The sequence below is a fragment of the Oryx dammah genome, unplaced genomic scaffold, assembly GCF_014754425.2.
Source record: "Oryx dammah isolate SB20612 unplaced genomic scaffold, SCBI_Odam_1.1 HiC_scaffold_3, whole genome shotgun sequence".
Classification (NCBI taxonomy): Eukaryota; Metazoa; Chordata; class Mammalia; order Artiodactyla; family Bovidae; genus Oryx; species Oryx dammah.
The window spans coordinates 45,583,874-45,601,076 of NW_024070187.1; the positions used below are offsets into that span (position 1 = coordinate 45,583,874).

At 37.0% G+C, this 17,203-nt stretch overlaps 1 protein-coding gene across 1 annotated transcript in view; it reads left to right on the forward strand.

Moving 5' to 3' along the window:
- TBC1D19 (TBC1 domain family member 19) overlaps window positions 1-12,547 on the forward strand; it is a 160,048-nt gene extending 147,501 nt beyond the window's left edge. The window contains exons 19-21 of the mRNA XM_040237983.1: window positions 226-341; window positions 5,292-5,362; window positions 6,362-12,547. Of these exons, the coding sequence (XP_040093917.1) occupies window positions 226-341; window positions 5,292-5,362; window positions 6,362-6,436 (262 nt within the window). The 3' untranslated portion in view covers window positions 6,437-12,547. The remainder of the gene's footprint in view (window positions 1-225; window positions 342-5,291; window positions 5,363-6,361) is intronic.
- The last annotated feature ends 4,656 nt before the right edge of the window (window positions 12,548-17,203 follow it).

The window sequence follows — 17,203 nt, forward strand, 5'->3', positions numbered from 1 at the left end:
TGTAATCTCTAATAATGTTGCTGCAAATGCCATTCTTTTATTTCTTTTTTAAGGCTGAGTAGTATTCCATTGTATATGTGTAGAGTACTTGAGTTTTAAATGACTGTGAGTTTTAAAACCCACAAAGGAGTTACTGTCATTGTAACTCATTGAGATCTTCTGATAATTGCTTTTTGATGAGAAAAAATTCCACTGGTAAAATATCTTGTTTTTCTTTGTTTGTAGACTTCGCATATCATTTAAATGGATGGTTCGAGCTTTCTCTGGATACTTAGCTACAGATCAACTCTTGCTTTTGTGGGACAGAATCCTAGGATACAACTCTCTGGAAATTCTTGCTGGTAAGAGTAAGTGCTTGTTTATAAAACACATGCTGTTTCTATAGTAAAGCCTTTCTTTTCTTTCTAACATTTACCATCTATAATTGGAATTGGAATCTACAGTTGTCTGTCATTTCTAATTCATGAACATTTAGTCGATTTATCTGCCTTAGAAGACAAGGACTAATGTTCTGCAATCTAAATACACCTGTGGAACTGCCCATCACCAGTCTATTTCTAGTCTTTCTTCATTGCTTCCAGGAATGTCAGTTTCCGCTCCCCTGCTTCTAGTCCAGCCAGGGCATTTGTTCAGTCTCAGCACCTGTGAGGTTTGTGCAGTGGAGTGTAGGTCTACTTCCGTTCTTCTCCTGACTCCTCTGATTATCCTGTAGTTCTGTTCTGTGCCCCTTCTCAGCTACTACCTAAAAGCCAAACCAAGACTGAGCTTCCCTGCATAGCTGAAATCTCTGTCTGTGAGTAATACATAAAAGTTTCCCCTTTTACTTATTCTCTTAAGTCAAAAAAATTCAACATTTTTTCAGAAAGTCACAAACTCATCTCTTATTTAATAATTAAGCAGTTCTTACAACAGATATACACAGAGGGCAACTGTATGAGAACACATATGGCACAGATTTCTTATATTATTTTGCTTCTCTGCATGTAAAATAGATTCAGTTGTTTCTATCACCAGGATTGTCAGGGAATTCAAATAAATATTACAGGGTTTTCACATGGGTGGAGAGTTGAAAAGTTGCCAGAGTGCTGGTTCCAGCCTTCTCCAGTTGTGTGATACTGAGCAAATTATTTAAGCTGTGAGAGCCTTTATTTCTTTACCCAGTGACAGCATTGTAAAGTCACCTCTCTGGCCATTTGGAAATAATGCTTAATTGAAGACCCTTTTCCTGGAAAAGATTCTCTAGGTACCATATTAACATATTTTTGAGTGCTGAGAGGTCTAGAGTAATTAGGTGGTATTTTTTTAAAGGAAATTAGCATAATACTAAAGTGCCATGAAGATAACTGTTGCCCCTGGTGTAATCAGAGTTATCATTTACCAAAGTTTTTAATAACTCCCAGGATCCTTCCATCTCAATTGTTTTTAAAGCCAATACAAGTATGAGTTAGGGGAAAAAAAAAATGGTGTGTCATCACCTCTTTTGGCTGAATGACTGTGATACATACCATCTAGAGATGGAAGGAATCCTAGAGACCATCAAGTATAGCTTCTTTTAAATATTTCTGGCAGGTAATACTTACCCTGTGTTTGCACATTCAGTGTTGGGTAATCCCTGTCTTACTAAGTGGCCTATTTCATTTCTGGATAATATAACTTGTTAAAATATACTACTGTTGCACCAGGATCATGATCATGTTTTTTCTACTCTCACCCCCTTCTTTCCCCAAAGTCTTCTATTTTCCAGGCTAAGTAGTCTTGTTTTTTGCTAACACATCTCAGGTGATAGGATTTTAAGATTTTCCACCAAATAATTCTTCTGGGTGTTCATAAATTTTGAAGAGCATTGTATTAATATGTAACTTTTTGTATCTTTTCAAAAAGATATTAGAGCATGTTAAAGAAATGGGCTAAGTATTACAAAGTACTTTCTAATAATTAGGGCCTTCCAAAAGTAGAATGGGCTTTTTAACTGTCATCTGAAGGGTTAAAAGATTTTCTATCATGAAAGAAATGTTAAACTATAAGACCTCAAAGCCTCTTCCAATTTAAATTCTCCCTTTCTGTGACTTATCATGCCCTCAGCAAGCTGAAGTAAAAGAGAAATGAATGTTGAGTGCTGCATTTGCTCTAAGCCAGGCACTCTGCTGCATGCTTAACACATTAATAAGTTATTGATACATAGGTAGAATGACAATCCATACCGTTGCATCCATTCACTTTCTCAGAGGGTTTTTTAAAAAACCAACAGGGAAGAGTTGTAGAACATCTAGAAATGAAATTAGACTGATGGGAGTTCCTTCCATGGAATTCAGATAAAGAGACATAAGCCAAATAATTGCATGTAGATACCTGGAAAATTCCATGGACAGTGGAGCCTGGTGGGCTGCACTCCATGGGGTCGCAAAGAGTCAGACATGACTGAGCATGCGTGCACACATGTATATAAGTTAGTTTTGATCATTTTATACATTTTTTTCCATCTGATTATATTAAAATAGAATATTTTGGGACCAACTTTTTTGCTCAAGTGAGTTTATAAAATTATATAAACTCTTTAAAAATATTTTAGTAAATATTACTGGTTTAAACTGTGAATTTATTTGGGCCTTTTGAAGAACAGTTTAAAGCATGGGTATCTTAATGTTCATGATAGAGTTGCTTAAAATTCATGTGAACAATTTAAAAGACCAAAAGTAAGTATTTGAGTTTCTATATTTCATATAAAGCATGAATTCGTTGAAAATATCCCAAAGTATAGAGCTTTTCTCCTTGGCAAATAAGCCTGCTCTGTGGAAGGGCTGGGCAAACCAAACATGAAGTAGACAGAAAGGAACTTCTGTGATGTGACACCAAGATAAATAAAGGTTATGAGCACAGAAGCATTTTGGATGCTGAAGTTAATTAGTAACTACTCTTTTATTCTCCCTCTTATCTACCTTTGGAAAAACTATTTCCCAGCATGTGAAACTCTTTCCTGCTACAGCAGAAAATTTGACCATCCTGTCAAGCTTTCACCAACTCTATTTTAAATTACACACAAAAAAGGAAATAGTGACCACATCCCTTAGCATATAAAATATCTCCATTGTCAAATATGATTCTAGATATTAGAGAACTATAAAGAAGTTGCTTGTCCACAAAAATGGTTTTCTTGGATATTCTTGTAAAAATGGAAGCTCAAGGAGTTTAAAGTACTTAAATTTTCACCATTCACAATTAAAGGGTAAATTCTTTGTTCTGGATCTCTTATATCCGTCTTTATATATTAAATAATTCTAGCTGACTTGACTTTTTAAATAAATTTAGTCATTTTACCACAACCATCTTTTTTCCTCCAGAATTTTCCTAACTAGTTCTAATGCTTTTTTGACAAGCTTTCCAAAATCTGTTCTCCCCTCAAAAACTACCTGTGCTTCCCAGTCACTCTGCATCTACCTGGGGAAATTAAGAAACCTGGATCCTGACATCTACTCCCCAGGAACAGCCACCTGCCACCATCTACTCCCCAGGAACAGCCACCTAGCTACCTGATCCACCAGAGCATGGATCACCATGCACCATCCTTAGTCCATCTCTGGCAAACCATCATTTTTTTAAGTTGAAGTATTGTTGATTTACAGTGTTGTGTTAATTTCTACTGTACGACAAAGTGACCAGTTATACATGGATATACGTTCTTTTTTATTCTCTTCTCATTATGGTTTATCCCAAGGGAAAACCATTGTGAGGGTCAGAGGAGAAGACAGTTAGGATAGCACACCGATTTCCATGTCAGGGATGAGTGATTACTGCTTACCTTCAGTCTCAAAAATTTCATCACACTGGTTAAATGCTTGGACTCTGGGACCAGAGTTGAGTTTTCTATTATTTTCTACCTGTATGACTCTGAATATGTCATCCAAACTCACAGTGCCCCAGTTTCTACATTAGTAAAATGGGGCTAACAATAGTAATAAACACAGAGTTGATATGAGAATTAATATTCTTATGATTATTATTTCCATACTAGAAATGTATTTTTAACAATTATTTGCATTAACTATGCAATATATTTAGGAACCAGTCTTCAAATAACTTTAAAGATTCCTTACCATTCATTTCCTAAACTTCAAGGACTTGTTGGGTAGGGAATGCACTACCACTATGGTGATGAAAAAAATAGGGAGAAGTCAAGTGACCTCTGGGCAGTACCGTTTCCTTATCAGAGTTGCCAGAAGCTCTTACATGAGTCCTTTCATTGTTCATGATGACTCATTCCCTTCCGTAAGGCTTTATGGTGGATTATATAATAAGACATAATGCATATCAGTGTTACTCTTTTCATATGCATATGACTAATGGGAACAAAAATCTAGATGTTTTCTACTCCATACATATTATTGACCTTCAAGATATTCTATAATGGTTTGGTTTACTTTTTTTTTCAAAGTTTCAACTTATCTTTTCCTATAACCAACATTAATGTAAATGTCAGGATCAATCCCCACAGTAGCCCACCCAACAGATATAGCCAGTTATGACACTCTAGGAAAGTCAGTCGGAGAAGGCAATGGCAGCCCACTCCAGTACTCTTGCCTGGAAAATCCCACGGATGAAGGAGCCTGGTGGGCTGCAGTGCATGGGGTCGCTGAGAGTCGGATACGACCAAGCGACTTCACTTTCCCTTTTCACTTTCACGCATTGGAGAAGGAAATGGCAACCCACTCCAGTGTTCTTGCCTGGAGAGTCCCAGGGCCAGGGAGCCTGGTGGGCTGCCGTCTATGGGGTCGCACAGAGTAGGACACGACTGAAGTGACTTAGTAGTAGGAAAGTCAATAAATAACAAAATAGTATAACAACATTTTTAAGGAAAGACATACTTCTTGTCACATTTTTATATAGATACTACGTATGAAATATTATCTGATACATTTAAAAATTCAGTCTTCTAACTTTTCAGAAGCCTTTCCATTGCATCAATAAGAAACACCTGCATCAAAATAAATCTTCATAAGGCAGTCATTATATCTACCATTTAAAACCTGTTATAATTGAAGCCGTAGGTACGAAAGAAACAATTTGTAAGATGGCTTTTTAAAAACCACTAAAATTTTCGTTTTTTCCAAAGAAAATGAAATCTCCTCAGATACTGATCTCCAGAGAAGAAAATTTCCATTCCTCACCAGACCTTAACTGAATGCAGTTGTGTTAAGCACTAGGTCTGAGTTCTCATTGTGGGTTTTGGGTATACCAGTAAATTTGTCAGGCTGATGAGTAGGCCAGCAGTTAAAATAGTGTTCATTCTTTTCCAGTCCTGGCAGCTGCTGTGTTTGCTTTCCGAGCAGTGAACCTGATGGAGGTGACATCACTGGCTGCAGCTGAAGTAAGGATAAGTTTCGCTGAGATGGGATGGAAATAGTTTCTGAGAGATTGCCAGGCTTGGGTACTTCAGTCTCCAATGCATAGGACACACATTACTCATAGCCTAATTTTTTATCTTGAGTAATGCCTATAAGTTTTAAGCTAAGTAATATTAAATATTCAGAATTCCTTAATTACTTGAAAACAATGTTCTTGTGAAGGGGTCATAAACAAGGTTATTATGAGAAACCATTATAACTTTTATGGGAAATAAGATACCTAGTAATTTTGATAGAAACGATTGAGGCTTGTGTTGTGTTCTCTTATAATTGTTCACTCTGTGTGTTATGCTCGTAGAACAAAGACACACTAGTTGAAAGAATTAAAGACCATACATTTGGTTGATACAGTAAGATACATGGTTTTTGTTTATTTTTAGTAGTGAGTTAATTATTAAAGCTGGTTTCTTTTCAATAGTATGTTATACCTGAAACATGGTTCAATTAAGTAGTGACTTACAATATTACTCTATTTGTTATCTCTCATAGAAATGCAATTTTATCCTTAAAATAGCTGCCTACATTCTTTGTTTAAAGGGAAGAGGATGTTTATGCATCTTGCAACTGAATAAACATTAATTCCTTCTTAAAATGGTTTCCTAAAGTCAGTTACTCCTTACACTAGTATAACAAGACTACGGTTCATAATGTACGTTTATTTATAGAAGCAACTTGAAATGTCAGACCTCTTATAAACTCATGCTACCTTGTATATTTGAAGAAGGCTCAAGGCTAAAGTCCAGGTTATTTTCTACTGCACATTTGAGCATTTTGCACACGTTCTAACATTAAGATGTTCAGAAAAGAGAAGGAAGCTTGTAGCTTCAGATTTGGGACCAATCTGGAACACTTAGAGTGTGTTGATGTCAGAAGTGCAATGGGTTTTTCTATGTTTGTTTCAGAGGCTTCACTTTGCCGATCAGAATGCCGATACTAATCATTCCTTTCGTTTTTTGTTTCAGGCGGTTCTTGCTGACCTTTCTACTTTAAAAGTTATGCCTCTTCTTCAGATTTTTCTGTTTGCTCCTGTCACCTGATCTTCTGCAAGGTCACTGACAATACATCTAGTTTTTCATTAGAAAGTAATCATGAACTATGCAAAATCTGCATAAAACCAAAATTAAACTTTGCATAAATCCAATAAAGATCATGTTCCCTTCTCAGTTAAACCTAAGTAGTTTTTCACTTTTTGAAACAATAAGTCTGCACACCATGTATTGCACTGCATGCTGTTGACTTTCAAGAGAGAAGCAATAGACATAACTTCTGCTAAATCAAGCATACTATATAGATAATCCTGACTTGTGAAAGGCATGTAACTATATATGCAAAGAACTAAAGATATTGTAATAAACTTGAATAGGTAATGTAGCCTCTGGGATAATTCTGTCAGTTTGTAAATTTATCTCTAGATAATGAGTCATTTCGTCTTATAAATTGCTCTTCACTCAGAGCAGGGGTGGGGTAAGATGTGAAAAGACTTGAAAAAGATAACGCTTTTTAGTAGGAATGAAAATGTACTTTGGTGTTTTTAACAACTTGTCTCTCATCAGAGATCTTCTAGGTCTCTCTCCACTTTATTTCTCCCTTAAAGGCCTCTCTTGGAGAAGGTCAGATACAGTTGTTTGCACCTGACAGTGTTTTAGGCATCACTTTCTGAAAAAAAGAAAATTACGGAATGATCCCTTCAAGTTTCTCAACTTTCCGTCTCTTGGTTAGAAGACTTGACGCTGCTGAGGTGTGCTGCCAAATTCTCTTACTTCGGAAGTATCCAAAGGGGACACCCAAGAACTCAACAAAGGGAATGAAAAATCAAAACCATATGCACTTTGGCTGAAGCTTGGTTTAACAAGATTTACTTCTAGGGCAGAGCAGCTTAGAGAGACCAGAAGTAGAGACTGCAGACACTGCATGGCATCAGTCTTATTTTGGTCCTATTATAAGTGGAGGAGCTTATTTTATATTACTTCTTAAAAACCTAGCATTTCTGTAATATGGAATGATAGATTGTGGGGGGAAGAAGTCCAAAAATCAATGTCTTTCAATTTTATACTCAAATTAAAAATTCTAATCATTTCAATAAAATTCTGAATCAATATATTGATAGTCTTACTAAATGCCTAGAATTGTATAAAGTTTTATCAAAATCTATTTCCCGAGTCTTTCATTTAGAAAGTATATTTTAGGAAATGTATGAGGTTTAGCGCAACACCACAAGTGTGGTGGAATTTTATATAACTACTAGTTATTAATTTGAAATTCTATATAATGCTTTTATTCATCAGGTACTTGTTGACCTTTGAGGACTAAATAACGACTAGAAGAAACAAATAACCATTTATTCAGTAACTGATTCTTAATAAACTCCACTTCATTGCTTTTGAAGGCAGTGCGGTTATGATCATATGCTTTGCCATTCTGTGTACACAAATGCACTTTCATCACAAGGACAAGCACACACCTGTGACTGTTAGGAAGAGAGTTCTGAATGATTAAGGTCAAATGTGTACAGATATACCTACCTTTGGTTTGTTTCTTTAGGAGAATATTCGTAAACTGTTCTAATCATAGCAATGTAGTAATCTAGTAGGAGAAACATTCAACTGGAGAGTTCTTGTCCTAGCTTTAAATCCCTAGATAATTTAATCTCTTATATCTGTAATTTGGCTGTGGGATGTGGGAGACAGGACAGGCAACCGGAAGTTTTATATTTGCTCTGTTTACCTGACAGGGTTGAGTAAAACCAAATGAGAAAATATATTTGAAAGTTATTTTTTTATTATTATTATAATACTACAAAGCACCAAACAAATACAAGAGGTTGTCAATAATTGATTTTACATATGACATTTTAAGGTCAAGTTGTAGAAAATAATATGTGAAGAGTGCCCAACTCCACTAGCATTTGTGTGACTTTATTTGATAGTCTGAGACCTTATATCTATAAGAAAAAAAAATTTAATGAAGCATGGCATAGCAGATCCTTTCGTTTAGAAGGGGTGGCTCTAGCCAGTAGTTCTGAATCTGAATCCAAAAGCCAAACCTGATAGGCTGCCACACATACCCTCTCAGCCATGTGCTGCTCCCGGCTGCTTGCATGGAAGACAGGTTGCCTTGCCCACTCCATCTCCCGCTGCACTCCTCTTGCTACATCTCTTTGCCTCCTCCCTCCAGAATTCTCCCATGCCATCTCTTACCAACCTCTGACACTGCCCCACATAGGCTCTGCCAGTGATCACAAGCATCTGAGTGACCAGTGATAATTACATTGTTATGTAACCTGTGGCATTCTCACTTGGGGTAAAATAGCCTAATAGATTGACTTGGCTCTTCTGGATTTCAGTTCGCCCATTAATGTAGTATGCGTGACCTTATATTATGGAAGAGTTTATTGAATAACCTTTTTGATCAGAATGTTTTGGTAATACAACCTTCTGGCTAACTGAAATTTCCAGTGTTCTAATTTCATAGTACCCCCTTACATTTAGCATATCCTCTCTCTACGTATTTCATAGAGAAAATAGAGAACACTAAGCTTGAACCCCCTCAGCCTTCCACTTCACAACTTAGCTTTATTCCCCTATACTTACCTCCTTCTTCCTAGTCTCAGGAAGTGTCTAATCTGTTCCTACAGCTCTCTAAATACAGGTTCGATTGTGTCACTTACATGCTTAAAAATTAAACAATACCCTATTGCCGAAAGGATAAAGTTCAGGCTCTGTAGCAGAGTGGGGGGAATTCGCCACAGCTTGATCTTTCCAGTCCTGTGTTCTCACGCTGATCCGTTATCCTGTGCTTCATCCTCACCAGATTACATGCTGCTCCTCAACCAGCTATGGCCATGTACTTTATCTTTGCCAGTGGACCTCCATTTTTCAAGGCCCCACTAAAAAACTCTCCTCTGTTGTGAAGATACCCTTGAGCCTATAAACTGGAATTAATTACACCCTTCTCTTTGTTCTCGTAAAACTTCTCATTTAGCAATACAGCACTTTAGAGTAGTGATAGTTTTTTGCATATATGTTGTCTCATATCATTTTATTCTGAAGTCAGTTTTCATTGACTAGTCCTAGGAATGGACGATGAAAGAAGAAATCTGACCATGTGTTTGTAGCCCCTGCCTTGTTCTAAAAATTGTTGGAATCTGTTAGTTCCTCCTCAGAACATATAGGCTCCCTTCTTCTACAAAGACTCTAATTTTTATTCGGAGATCTACCTGTTCCTCCATGCACTTCAGATGAGGCTGACTCCTGCTTCCAGGGCCTCTGGGTCCTGGCCAAACCATCATTATGTATCATCCCTCTGGCTACAGGGATCTAGTGCAGAGGCTAAGGTTGTGCAAAATTAGTGAAACTTGATTATGAGGCTTTGGTTTACTCTTTCAGGGAAACTGGGTATGAAAAAAAGACAATATAAGATCTGGAGCTGCTGTGGCCAAAGAATGCAAAGAGTAAGAAGCTGCTCTGTTGACCTTGTTAATTCCCAGGTCACACTCTACCAGTCTACCCCTGGACTGTTTTGTTACATGAGCTAAAAGATTATCTTTGCCACAAAAAGGATCCTAACTGATGGTGTAGTTATTTTGCCTCTTAGGAGATCCTCTACAACATGAATATCACTATTTGGTACAGGACTCCTACCTGCATGCTGGTTAAACTAGAGGAATCTTTTAGAACTTTTTTTCAGTCAAGACAATCCATGACCTTACAAGGATGAATTCTGTGTTCCAGACCTACTAAGTTACCTGCAGTATCTTAAACACATGCTATGTCTCTCTCACCTCTGGCTCTTTGCCCACACAGCACTCTTTGCTTGGAATGCCTTCTTGTCTCTACCTAATTCTTACTTGTACCTCAAAACCCAACTCAGGTTTTGCATCATCAGAGAAGACTGCTTCTCTTATGAATTCTCCTAATATCTTAATTATACATAAGCAATATACTAATCATATGTTAGCTTGTCTTTCTTTTCCACTAGACTCATTCTGTTTCCTTAAGGGGAAAAGCTGGTTTCTTTTTCAGCTTTATATCTCTAGAACCTGGCCTAGTGCTTACCCACAGTGGGCTTTCATAAATGCTTATTGAATGGACAAATGAAATCATCTAGCCTAATTCACTCATTTTACTGATGAGGAAAATTGCTCAGTTCAGAGTGATAAGTTGCTTGTTCCAGTGTCACTCAGCTATTTTACCTCCTAAGTTGATTTGTGGAGTTGCCTGTGGAAATCCAGAAAGGAATATTTTGAGAGAAAAAAATGTAAACGCTTGGGCTCACTCAAGTTTTTCCATTTAAATCAACTTTATTAAGATATAATTTTGTACAATAAAATGTATGCATTTTAATTACACAATTCTGTAAAATTTGACAAGTGTGTATACTCACATCACCACCACTGCAGTCAAATTACAGAACATTCCCATCTCCTGGAGCAGTTCTCTCTGTGCTCCCTCCCATTCGGTCTTCCATATGCACATTCACTCCAAACAATCATTGATCTGCTCTGTTCCTAAATGTTAGAATGGTCTTTTCTAAGTTTCATATAAATGGAATCATGCATATGTACTCTTTTGTGTCTGACAGCTTTTACTTAACATGTTCTGAGATTCATCCATGTGTTATTTGATTAGTTTTCGGTTCCTTCTTATGACTTGGTAGGATTTCATACAATTTGTTTACCCATCATGGTTAGTGATATCCATGTTGTTCTCATGTTTTGGTGTATTATGGATACAGCTTCTAAAAACATTTGTGTGCAAGCCTTTACATGGAATATCTTCATTTCTTTTGGGTAAATATCTGGCAGTAGAATTGCTGAGTCATAGGTAAACATAAGTTGAACTTTGTAAGAAACCTCCAAATTTTTCCTGACGTGGTTCTACCATTTTACATTCCTAATAGTGTATAAGAGCTCCAGTTGCGCCAAATCTTCACCAACACTTGATATGATCATGTTAGTCATTCTAACAGGTGGCTTTAATTTGCATTTCTCTAGTTACTTAGGATGTTGAGCACCTTTTTATGCTCATGTGCCATTTATAATACTCTTTCGCCAGTGTGTCTAAATCTTTTGCCAGTTTTTAATCAGTTACCAGAACTTGTAAGAATTGTTTATTCTGTTTACACTTCTATTATGTAAAATTTTCTCTCAGACTGTGGCTTGTCTTTTCATTTTAACCATCTTTTAAACAGCAAAAGTTTTAATTTTGTTGAATCAGTTTATCCATTTTTTTATGGTTCATATTTTTTGTCTCCCATCTACAAAATCTTTGTATAAACTCAAGGTCACAAAATTTTTTTTTCCCATACTTGTTTCTAGAAACTTTATAGTTTTAGCTCTTACATTTAGTTAGGCCTTTGATTCTTTTTTTTTTTTTCAGTTAACTTTCATGTATGGTACAAATTAAAGGTTGAGGGTCACATTTTGGATACGGATACACAATTTTTTCCAGCACCATTTGCTAAAGAAACTGTCCTTTTACGTCCATACCTCTGTATAAAATCAACTGACTGTATTATCTATGGACTTATTTCTGTACTCTCTATTCTTTTCCATGGATTTATGTCTATACTTATTCCAACACCACACTGTCTTGATTTTTGTAGCTTTAGAGTAAATCTTGAAATCAAGTAGTATAAGTTCTCTAATTTTGCTCACCTATGTTAAAACTATTTTGGCTCTTTTAAGTTATTTGGATTTCTAAATAACTCTTGGAATCAGCTTTTCCATTTGTATCCAAAAAAAGGCTGCTGGAATTTTTTTTAAATTGAGATAGCATTAAATCTATAGATAGGTTTGGTGACAGTTGATATCTTAACAATATGGAGTCTACCAATCCATGAACATGAACTGTGTCTTCATTTTCTTTAGGTCTTGTTTATTTTCACTCAGTATTTTGTAGTTCTCCATGTAGAGTTCTTACACATATTTTGTTAAAATTATTTTACTTTTTTATGCTATTGTAAATGATATTTTAAATTTCAATTTCTAATGGTTTGTTAATATATAGAAATACAATTGCTTTTTAAACATTGACCTTGTATCCTGAGATCTTACTAAACTTACCACTTCTAGTACCTCTTTTTGTAGCTGCCCTAGGCTTTTCTACATATAAAATGTCATCTATAAATAAAGGTGCTTTTATATTTTTTTCAAATCTATGTTTTTATTTATTTTTCTTCCTTTGTTCACTGACTAGAACCTGCAATAGAACACTGAAGTGCTGCAGCTCATCTAATTTTAAATTAAATATACTTCTTTCTTAAATAAATGCAACAAATATTTTTAATATATGTCAATTTACTAGTTTGACCAATTGAGGGATAAAATAATGGAAAGGAATGAAGTAGATTCAGAATGAGGTGGGAAGACATACAAAGTCAAGATAATTTTGCTCAAAATTTTATGTTGCTGATAATCCAAATGGCTTCTTCAAATTATTAAGCAATTGGCCCCAGGTATTAATGTCTTTGTTATGTTAATTAGGTAATTATTTCATGTTACTTCAACTATTCTTTAAACCTAAAACTTTTTTCTTAGATATGTGATATGCATATATTTATTCAATAAACATTAAATGCTTAGAACATGAGACTATTCTGAGTGCTCAATGTTTATATGTATTTGTATGTTTGCTTTTTCAGTAATCAATGTGGTAAGAGACTGCTTCTTATGGAATTAGAATACTAACACCTCTTTTTTTTTTTTTGTGGGCCTTCCTCCCCGTCCTCTCAGTCGCCCTTCCTCTCATGCTTTCTTAAAGTAACAGTGCTATCTCTCCTAGGAAGAATAATGGCCCTGCAAAGATTTTCATGTCCCAGTCCTTGAATCCTGTGAATCTGCAACCTTACATGACAAAAGGCACTTGGTTTATGTGAGTAACTTAAGGAATTTGAGATGAGCTGTTATCCTGGATTATCCGGTGAACTCAGTGTAATAAGGGTCTTTATAACGGAAAAAGGAAGGCAGGCAAGAGTCTCAGAGTCAGAGAAGGGTTTGAAGATGCTTTACTATTGGTTTTGAGAATGGAGGAAGGGGCCATGAGTCAAGGAATGCAAGTGGTCTCTAGTAGCTGCATGAGGCAAGGAAACAGATTCACCCCTAGAGCCTCTAGAAGGAACTCAGACCTGTTGACACCTTGATTTCAGGACTTCTGACTCTCAGAACAGTAATCAATTTGTGTTATTTTAAGCCTCTAAGTGTGTGGTAATTTATTACAGCAACAACAGAAACCTAGTCCACCTCCTCTCAGATGAATTGGATTTATAACATTGACTGTTACCTATGACAATAAGTCCACAATTGCTTGAATTTCTCTTACCTATAAGATCTATGATTCTATCTGTCCAATTCCTCTCATGATTTTTATAATATTCAAATAAGATAAAATTTGTAAAGTAGTTTGAAGACTACCTTCTACCACTCTGGTGCTGACAGGGAAAAGATTCCCCAAAGTCGGACTTTTATAAGGCAAGTGTATAGAGGTTTCAAGGGATATACATTGCCAAATCCTAACGTACGTTTTCCTGTAGAGGGAGTTCGAGTTCACTGGTGTAACACCCCTCACTTCCTCTTCCCGTGGAGGGGAGTGAATTGTATTATTGATGAGGTTGGGATCAATGAGTGGCCATGTAAATAAAACCAGCCCCTTACTCTCACCTTTCTTTGGGGATCCAGCAGCCCAGAGCAAACATATGTTCTTTACTGTTCCTCTGTGCCCTAGTGTTAGAAAGTCTGGAGCCCGTGGTATGGGGGGAAGTGGGGTAAGGGGAGTAGCTGCAGTTGTTCAGTTCATCGCTGGGCAGACAGGTCCAGGACAGTTTTGAAAAACCTATCCTTGTGGCAAAACTAAGTCACGTTCCCTTAACTTTATCAGTAAGAAAGATGATGTATCATCGTCATCTGCTTCTGTTGCCTAGACTTTATCTAACTACTCAGAACTCAGGCAGGAAGAAGGGTGCTGCTTACTGAACCTCCAAACTTCACTCAACAGGGCAAAGAAGTCAAGGTTTGCAAGGCAGAAACTATAACAGTGAGTCATGGAATATAAGAGAGGAAAGAAATGAGAGGTAAGGAGAGGTTGACAATAAGTATGGATAAAGAGAGGTGAATGGACTGAAAGTCACAACAAAAAGAAAAAGCACTTTTGAAGAAAGGGTACTTCAGCAAGTAGCTTGGAAGGATAATCTTTGAAGCCAAATGAGATATTTACATTTGAAATTTTGGAGATTGTGCCAATTTAATTGATAACAAAACCTAAGGTATGGTAGATATCTGAGGTGGAGTAAAAGAACACATCATTGAATATATGGGAAGTCAAGAAACCAGGAGTCTGTGATACTGGATGAATCAATCAGCCTACATGTTGAAATTGACAAAGATGACATGGGTAGAGATAAAAAGAAAACTGAACTGCAAGTTCATTTTACTGAGAATGAGGAAGAAAGACCCAGGGGCTACCAGTTAGTGACTCTACCACGGAGGAAGAAGAATTAGTGACTCCTACCATGGGGGAAGAAGAGTGGTGTGAGCCTCAGAGGAGCAGAAGAGGGTTGCAAGAAGGAAGGGGGAGTAAAACTCAACTAGCTTTGAGGAGTAAGGCTGGTGCGGAAGTACTTTGGGTCTAGAGAAAAGAAATAATCCATTTGAGAGGGCTGCATAGAACCCATGTCTCCAGGAAACAGCCTGCTTTTTGTTAGGAGGTGAATACATTCTTCAGAGAGGGGCTTAAAAATTACAAGAGCTCCTTGATTTCACAGGACATTGGGAATTTTAGGGACAGAAGAGGGAGAGGAAGGAAAGACAGTTTAGGTAAGTAAGTGATGACTGGGAAGCTTCCTGTTCTGATGGAAAGTAGAACAAACAGGGAACCCTCTCAGTGGTGACTGCTCTGCACCAGCCTAGTTTCTGTGATGGGGCAGCTGCTTCCTCAGGCAGCCTGAGGTGGTTATGGTCTAATTATAGTCAGCTGCTTCTTCAGACAGCAACACTTGTGGTTGTCTCTGTATTAGCACTGCTCTACTTTGGTGACGGAGCTATCTTTTCCCCCATCCAGTTTGGTTCTCTTCTCCCTCTGTGGGCTTTTGCCTATTCATGTTTCAACTTATTCATGGCTTGGGGAGAGATTGTTTTAATTACTCAGACAAAAGGATGCTTTTGTTATAAATGGAATCAAGCAGAAGAAAAATGACATTAGAAGGAAACCTGGATCTACACAAAGTAATGGAGAGCACTGCTGCTGCTGCTAAGTCGCTTCAGTCGTGTCTGACTCTGTGCGACCCCATAGACGGCAGCCCACCAGGCTCCCCCGGCCCTGGGATTCTCCAGGCAAGAACACTGGAGTGGGTTGCCATTTCCTTCTCCAATGCAAGAAAGTGAAAGTGAAGTCACTCAGTTATGTCCGACTCTTAGAGACCCCATGGACTGCAGCCCACCAGGCTCCTCCATCCATGGAATTTTCCAGGCAAGAGTACTGGAGTGGGGTGCCATCGCCTTCTCCAGAGAGCACTAGAAATAATAATTATTTAGGGTAATATAAAATTTTTTCATCTGTTTTTTAAAATAAACCATATCAAGCAAGAATAATAAGAAATTACACAGTTATATAGAAGTAAAATATACGACAATAGCACAACATCAAGTAGGGTAGAAATGTAGTGAGCATACAGTTTAAGGTTCTCCACATGTGTGGTATGAATATCACTGGGAGGGATGCTATGACAAATTAAAGAAGCATACAATAAATCCTAAAGCAACCACTAAAATAAATCACCAAGTTAAATTAATAAACCAAAGGCGATAAAGTGTAATCATAAAAATATGCAGTTCAAAAGAAGCCAGGAAAAGGAGTAGAAAAGATACAAAACACAGAGGGAGAAAATAGCAAAATATTCAGCCAAATTAAAATGTAAGATTTAAATGGAAACAATTCAGGGACTTCTCTGGTGGTCCAGTGGCTAAGACTGTGTGCTCCCAATGCACGGGGGCCTGGGTTCAGTCCCTGGTGAGGTCCTAGATCCCACATGTAACAACTAAGACTCAGCACAGCCAAGAAAAAGCTGCAGTGGTAAATGTAAACATTTCAGTCAAAAGGCAAAGATTGTCAGATTAGATTTCTTAAAAAGACCAAACAATTATTATTTTTTAATAAGACAACTGTTTTATTTATTAAAAAAATGAAGACCTTTCAATTAACTGACATTATTTTAAAGGCATATTTGAAAAAAAAGAATTTTAGTATAATGATAAAAGGTGAATTCATCAAGAAGATACAACAGTCTGGAACATATATATACAAAACAGTTTCTAAAAATAGGAAGCAAAACTGAGAGAAGTGCAAGGAAAGAGACAAGTTTAAAATCACAGAGATTTTAGCACTCCTCTGTCAATTATTTACAGAAAAATAGGCAAACAAATCAGGATGTAGGTGTTGCTTGTTTTGCGTTCATCTAAAGTTCGTGCTATTTTCTTTCAACACCTAATTTCAAAAAAAGTTTTTAATTTCAAGAAGATTTGCTTGCAAGACAGTGTTTAGTATTTGTTCTGTTTCCTTACTGTGGTTTTCTTCTACAGGAAACCCTGGAGGAGTAGGTCAGCTGGTATCTTTACGTAGTTCTACCAGACAGCCATCTTATCTCCACTTTTCAGTTAACGAAACTGATGATCAGAAAGGTTTTGCAATTTCGTCAAGTTTCCCCAGCTTGTAGAAGAGAACTAGACCTCTGGCCTGCTCGGCGTTCAATCCTGAGCGCTTTCTTTTACACTGCCTGCTGCTTGGGTCCAGGTGTTACACAATCGGCTTTTCTCT